At 47.5% G+C, this 7165-nt stretch overlaps 1 protein-coding gene and 1 pseudogene across 1 annotated transcript; both read left to right on the top strand.

Annotated features, from left to right (window-relative positions):
- The first annotated feature begins 1906 nt into the window (after positions 1 to 1906).
- On the top strand, positions 1907 to 2659 carry LOC125343807 (annotated as a pseudogene).
- Positions 2660 to 4734: 2075 nt separating this feature from the next.
- On the top strand, positions 4735 to 6933 carry Tmsb4x (thymosin beta 4 X-linked). The gene is made up of 3 exons (XM_048336553.1): positions 4735 to 4829; positions 5929 to 6042; positions 6492 to 6933. Exons 2-3 carry the CDS (start codon positions 5943 to 5945, stop codon positions 6524 to 6526), a joined length of 135 nt encoding a protein of 44 aa, XP_048192510.1. The 5' UTR covers positions 4735 to 4829; positions 5929 to 5942; the 3' UTR covers positions 6527 to 6933.
- The last annotated feature ends 232 nt before the right edge of the window (positions 6934 to 7165 follow it).

Here is a 7165-nt window from a genome sequence, read left to right as displayed (position 1 = left end):
AATCGGCTTTGAGAGACCATCAGATCTCGAAGGCACACTGGACAATAGGCAGCAGCACATTCCACATTCTCCATGGTGTTCCTCTCCTTTTGGCTTCCTCGTTTTCCTCACACTGGCAGGGGGAGTCCTGTGTGGCCTTGCATAGTACCTGACCTGGAGCCAGCTGCCTCACGGGGGTCAGGGGTATTGAGGATTGAGAATCTATTTCAGGCAACCTAAAGGCAGGGGTGGCTTTCAGGGAGGACACAGACTTGAAATATAGACTGGATGTTTGATCTAGAGCAAGTCACTTCCATTCTCCAAGCTTCGGTTCTTTGGTAGCAGAAGGAGGTCAGTAATGTACGCCATAGACTGAGAATTGAGTCAGATCCTGTATGAGATCTAGTGAGGGCCTGAAACATCCTTTCCGTCTGTCACAAAGGGGCCACGGGGTAAGTGGATTTAGATTCCATTCTCAAGTGAAAAGGGGGACTTGGCTGTAAGGGAGGGCAAAAAGAACAGGTTTGGCCTGGAGAGTTCCCAAGGGAATGTGGGTTTCAAGCTGGTGGGGGAAGGCAGCAGAAGGCCCTGAAACCAGACAAAGGGACCTGGGCTTGAGGAAGCAAAGAGCTGACAGACATTCTGTTGTTCCTATTCCTCTGCTCCTCCATTTCCTTCTTCTGGTCAGTACTCAGCACAAAATTAAATGAAGTTAAAAATAATAGAACTAATTTTCATGAACTGTTTTTAGCAGCTGTTTCCCCATCGTTAGAAATAGCCGTAACTCTGGCTCAGGCGTACCCTGGAAAGCAAACCTAAAACACAATGTCCCTTCACATCTCTTCCTGGTTCCATGGGGCCCAGACTAGGATGGGGCTACCATTCCACATGGGTTCTGTTAACATGCTTTTAATAAGGTGCTGTGGCCCATGAGCTAAGGAAAAGCCGGGCAGTTGCCACCCTCCGTTCGTAGCTTATTTTTCACTGGAGAGCTCTGATGTCAGAGTGGGCCATGAAACAGACAATGACCAAGGCCATTTTGTAGGTAAACTTTTTGCCTCTCCATGCCTCTGTTCTTTTCATTGGCACTGAACTTCCATCTCAGTGGCTATAGTGCCCAGCACACACAAACTCTCTTGTCAATGATAGTTCCCCAAAGCACATATCATTGTGTTTGACTCTGGAAAAGAAAATAAGGTGACTGGAGTCACAGGTGCAGGAGCATAAGAAAGTCAACGGAATGCAGCCATAGCAGTATTGAGAAAATACTATCTACCTGGTATTGTAAAAAAACAAAAAAGCAGCCTGCCCCCTCACATTCTGCCTGATGTTTCTCAGGCACAGGCTTGGGGAAAGGAAAGGAGGTGAAGATAGTGATGTGCTCCTTAGCATTAATAAATACAAAGGGCTATCATTTGAATTATTCCAGTGGTGAATCTATACATTGTAGGTTACCCAACTGCAAATCTCCTTGGAGAGGTTACGGGGTATGAGAGAAAGCAATGAAGAGAAAGCTTCTATGGTGATATCTAACCCTTAGGCGGCATCAACCAAAGGGAGTTCGTATTTATCTGCTGTGAAACTAACAAAAGAACTCATATTGTTGGTAATTGACCAAAAATCATAATATATCCATATATATTATCTAGAAATAATATACCATAGACTATGTAACTTTATAACTATCAAGACATGAAAAACTTGTAATTATACCCCAATATTAAAAATGTTTCTTTTAAACTGTGTATTCACAATAAATAGAGAACAAAAAGCTTGCTCATGGTCACGTGCTATACCGAGCAATTCACCTCCCCAAAACTTTGGGTTCAGTTGACCCATTCCACAGAAGAGAAAGACTCAGGCACTGAAAAATTAACACCACATGAGTCCGACTAGTCGCTTTAAAGATGATTCCTTTTGTGATTCCGGAAGAGGCCGGAGTATGGCGAGACCATGGAGAAGCCAAAGAAATCGAGGAAGTATGCGACCATGAAAAGAATGCTTAGTCTCAGAGATGAGAGACTTAAAGAAAAGGACAGATTAAAGCCTAAAAAGAAAGAAAAGAAGGATCCCAGTGTACTGAAAGAGAAGTCCCCCAACATCCTTCCTGTTTATTTTTCCAATATAATACACAGCTGGGCCCACTTTACCACATCCTGGTTGATACCAACTTTATCAAGTTTTCTATTAAAGCCAAACTGGACCTAGTACAGTCAAGGATGGACTGTCTGTATGCCAGGTGTATCCCTTGCATAACTGACTGTGTAATGGCTGAAATTGAGAAATTGGGACAGAAGTATAGAGTGGCTCTAAGAATCACCAAGGATTCACAGTTTGAATGATTACCATGCACACATAAAGGAACCTATGCAGAGGACAGTTTAGTTCAAAGAGTAACTCAGCACACGTGTTACATTGTGGCTACAGTTGACCATGACCTTAAACGAAAAATCCAAAAGATCCCTGGAGTTCCTATCATGTATATTTCTAATCACAGATACAACATCGAGTGGGTGCCAGATGATTATGGCGCCCCTTGATTCTAATTTTTACAAGACACAGTTCCACTACCTTCCTTGGACCAGCTTTCTCTATTGCCAGTTCATATCAGTTCAATAATCAGCATGATTATTATACTCTTCACTCATTGGCTCTGTTATGAGCTGAATATGGTTAAATACACTCGCTTTTTTAATGTTTCTGAAAAAAAAATAAAAATAAAGATGATTCCTTTTGTTTGCTTGCCATTCCTTTACCATTCTCCTGACCAATTAGTACATTAAGCCTAACTATACTGGATTCTTTTCCTCCAGCAATTTGTCTCCATCCCATACTCTTTTTCCATCTACTCACACTGCTGTCTATCCACAGCTACATACAATGGAAGGATGCTTGTTACCAAAGGGAAAAAAGTCCAGATGTTCACAGATTGCCACTCCTCCAGTTCCTTTGGTGACAGGGCTTTCTGAAGACATAATTTTTTCCTAAGACAAAACAGCAGCCAGGAGAGAGATGTTTGCTCGTGGTGTTCATTTGTTATCAGGAGACCAGCTAATAAAGAAAGGAAGGATTTTTGACAGCGGCTGAGTGCAGGGGAATGGAATCAAAGAACCCAGAAAAATGGTGTCAGTCTAGCTGCAGCTGCCAGCAAAACAGGCCAGAAAGTCACTCTGCAAGATCGTTCCTGTGTTTCCACAATAAAGACTTCCCTCCCCTGCAAGTCAGCAGAGAGCAGGCGTGAGGGGCAGGGATGGCTGTGACAGCAAAGAGGTGACATCCGGTGCTTGCATGAACAGGGCCAGGGCCCCAAGCCCAGGGCAGGACAGCAGCCACTGAGCAGAGCATGAACTGGGGAAGTAGAGTCACCTGCTCCAGCTCACCACCACCCCCCTCCACCTCCTTCCTGCCCAGGAAAAAGGAAGTTAAGTCAATGAAGAAATGGAGAAGTCCTAGCAGCTTGAGAAGTAACCTTTTTAGGGTGCGTAGAGCAATGGAGGACTCTAATCTCCAGCAAGAGAAAAGCCCTTGTCAGAACAATGATTATTTAGCAAAGGATTTCTGGAAACATTTCCTCAGGACACAGAAAAGAAGAAGGAATCTTTTATAGAGTGCTTTGCATCTCAAAAATAATTACAACGTGGACATTTTCTAATCAGGAGGTCTTTCTCTTTCCAAGGGCCTTTTGCAGGCACGAACATGATATTTGTAAGTAATTTTCAGTAACGACTGGGTCACTGGTATTCACCCTCAGGTGCCATTTTGAAAAAGGCTTCTCTATACCTGATTCTTCCATATTTCCAGATGTATCTCTGAAATGGCCTCACTACACAGAGCTCAGCATCTGAACTCCATCTTCAGATATTTGAGAAAATAGGATTGTAAGGCTATAGAAACAACCTGGGCCTCTTTGGCAATCGCTTCTAATTTATGAAAACAAGAAACAGGACGGTAAAGAATCTCCTCATTGTTAGGCTACAAGTCCATAGCAGAGCTCTAAGTTGACTTTGTTTGTTTGATGTTTTTAAGGGAGAAGAAGCGTTGTGCTTTCTAAACTCCAGATTACCTTACTCGTAGCAACTATTACGGTTACTTGACTTGAGGGTTCACAAAAATTACAGCAATGAAAACTATGGATGTTACAGCGAGGAAACTTTAAAAAAGAAAACCACTTAAAGATGGTTTTTGTTGTTGTTTTTCCCCCGAACCACCCAAGTCAAGGGGAACGGCACACAAGCCAGGAAGACAAAGAGGAGCGGGTGGGGCGAATGCCCTCCACTGGGGTGAAAGCTGAGTCACGGGAGTCAGACCCCTGCAGTGGGCGAGGCCCTGGTGCAAGGGCCACCGCGCCCCACCTTGGCGATGTCTGCAGCAGACAAAGCCAGTTTCGCAGTAGAGGAATGCCCGACCCCCCAAAGTACCACCTAGGCCCTTCCTGAGTTATTATGCATTGAGTCCGCAAGAGCAGGTTTGAGGCGCGGTGGTCAAAATTCCTTGTAATAATAATAATAATTTTAAAAAAAACGTAAGAGGGAAAAGAAAATGCGTTCTGGGGAAGGGCTGGAGGATGGGCTTTCCCTCCTTTTCTTCCCCCCCCCCCCCCGCTCCCCATCGTTGCGGTTAGGGTGATCGGGTGGACTTTGGGGGGCGGGGAGGGGGGAGGCTCTTCTCAGGCCCCAAGCTCTCCGGACGCCGTTCGGGAGCCGTGGCGCGAAGGAGTTAAGCGAGCCTGCGGGTGACATCACCTCATTTACATAGGAGCGCCCATAAAGTGGCGCTCGCCGCACCCCGCCCGACATTCGCCGGCGGCCACTGCGCAGAGCGGTCTCTCCTCATCCACGCACTTCGCTTCGGTGAGCCCCTTCCCCCGGGCTTTCTGTCCTCTGCCCCCCTTCGGGCGGGCTCCCGCGCTCTCCCCTTCATTATTTGCACCCCCAAAGCCGAGCCTAAGTGCTCCTCCCGGGAAGGTGGTTTGGGGGAGTTCGGGATGCTAAATCCTTCCAGATGCTGCCTATAGGGACCGGGGACCTTGAGATTACAAAAAAAAAAAAAAAAAAAAAAAGAAAGAAAGAAAGAAAGAAAAATCGGACGGTTGTTGGTACTGTTTGGGGATTTTTGCCTTGGAGCTTCGCGGGGATCCCCCCCCCCCCCCCAGGCATGCTTTAGTGCCTTGGAGGCTGTAAGGAATCCGAAACAGAAAGATCCTTTGTTCGTGCGCGTCTTCTCGCCCCCTGGAGCTTCAAGGGCTCCGCCGCGCGCCCCCAGCCCTCGCCCTCGCCCTGGGTCCCAGCTGCGGGTGGCTGGGCTGCACCGCGAGCGTTTTCCAGCCCATCCTGCGGGGCGATGCGGGCAGAGGCTGCGAAACCGCCCCGAGCTGCGGATCCCGCGCGCGGCCGGCTGCGGGCAGGCAGCTTTGTGCGCCTGCGGCGGGAGGGCGAGGGCGGGCGGCGGCTGGGCGGTGGTCGGCCGCGCAGGGCGGGGCGGGGGCCGCGCTCGCCTTTGTGAGCAGCCTGGACCCCGTCCGCCTCGGTAGGGCGAAGGGAGCGCGTTTCGGGGGGAGAACCCACGCTTTGTGACCTTGGCGCTCTGGCAATCATTGTTCATCCAGCTTCCCCACTCCATCGGGGATGTGGCTGCGCCATGCACGCGTTACCTCCGCGTTCATGGGCACGAGCGGCCGGTCTTGACCCACGAAGGTCAGCTCTAGTCTATGGCCAGATTGGAGCCTTGAGACGCCTCTCCTTGGGGTCCTCGCGTTTGGCAATCTTGAGGGCTTCGCTTCCTCCCCCTCTTGTAGAAAGAGGAACCTCTTGATCTCCGAGTGGAAGAGGAAGAGAGGGGGGTTCGGGCTGGAACTTGGGGCGGGGGGGGGGGAGCGGCGCCTGGCTGAGCGCGCTGAGGCGAGGGTGGGTGGCTCGTTCTCAGCCCTGCTCTTGGCTTTCTCCCCTACAGCTCCTTCTGCAACCATGTCTGACAAACCCGATATGGCTGAGATCGAGAAATTCGATAAGTCGAAATTGAAGAAGACAGAAACGCAAGAGAAAAATCCTCTGCCTTCAAAAGAAAGTAAGCCCCGACCCACCCCCCATTTTCAGCCCGGGCTGGGCGGGAGCGGCGGGTGGAAGGAAGGGAGGGGCCGCGGGGAGCAGGGAGGGGGAGCACTTGGGGGGAGGAGCCAACAGTTTGATGATGATGAATATGTGGTTTAGAAAGGTTAATTTACAACAGTCTTGCAGCCAATAAACACAGGCTTTCGGGTTTCATCGAATATTTATATGCACACCATTTATATGCAAGCCTATTTACCTATTAAAGTGTGCTTTGATTTAAAATATTTAGTATGATTTTATTTCAATATGCAATGACGGTATACAGTGAGGCCATTTTATGATATATAAACAGGTTCCAATTGAAAGTATTTGTCATCGTATGCATCCTCTGAACCTTCATCTTGTTTTTTGTTGTTTGTTTTTTTTTTTCTCTCTCTCTGTCTTTTTTGTCTCTTCCTGCCACAGCGATTGAACAGGAGAAGCAAGCAGGCGAATCCTAATGAGGTGTGCACCGCCAATATGCACTGTACATTCCACAAGCATTGCCTTCTTATTTTACTTCTTTTAGCTGTTTAACTTTGTAAGATGCAAAGAGGTTGGATCAAGTTTAAATGACTGTGCTGCCCCTTTCATATCAAAGAATTGAGAACTACTGACAACCACGGAGGCCGAGCCTGCCTCTCCCATCTGTCTGTCTGGCTGGCGGGGAAGGAAAAGAACTTGAATGTTGATGAAGGAAGAAAGCTGGGTGGGAGGAAAGAGAAATCTAGAGTAATATCCAAGCTGGTCCAAGATATCCTGCAGGCTGTAAAATGCAGTTTAATCAGAGTGCCATTTTTTTGTTCAAATGATTTTAATTATTGGAATGCACAATTTTTTTAATATGCAAATAAAGTTTTAAAACCTGGCTGGTGTCACTGTTTGGTGTTTGGAAGGAGCAAGTTTAATCACGGATAAAATATTTGCAAAGGTCTCCCTAGGACCTAGCTAGACAAATGCAAACCATTTTGGTAACTTGGTCAAGGCCCTCAAGGTATAAAACTGATTTTTCTCTTAGGCATATGAAGTTGGGAAAGGATTTTCTTACACAAAAGCTTTGTAGCGCAGCACTGCAGTAGTCCCACAATTCCACAGAAGGA

This window comes from Perognathus longimembris, chromosome 28 (assembly GCF_023159225.1).
Source record: "Perognathus longimembris pacificus isolate PPM17 chromosome 28, ASM2315922v1, whole genome shotgun sequence".
In the NCBI taxonomy this organism is placed as follows: Eukaryota; Metazoa; Chordata; class Mammalia; order Rodentia; family Heteromyidae; genus Perognathus; species Perognathus longimembris.
Note: the sequence above shows the minus strand (reverse complement) of the source record. Positions and strands in the feature narration are given on the sequence as shown.

Excerpts from the sequence above, each read along its gene's own strand:
- Tmsb4x (XM_048336553.1), top strand. The coding sequence starts at position 5,943 with ATGTCTGACAAACCCGATATGGCTGAGATCGAGAAATTCGATAAGTCG. Across the intron at positions 6,043-6,491 it reads TCCTCTGCCTTCAAAAGAAA|CGATTGAACAGGAGAAGCAA; the intron begins GTAAGCCCCGAC and ends TTCCTGCCACAG.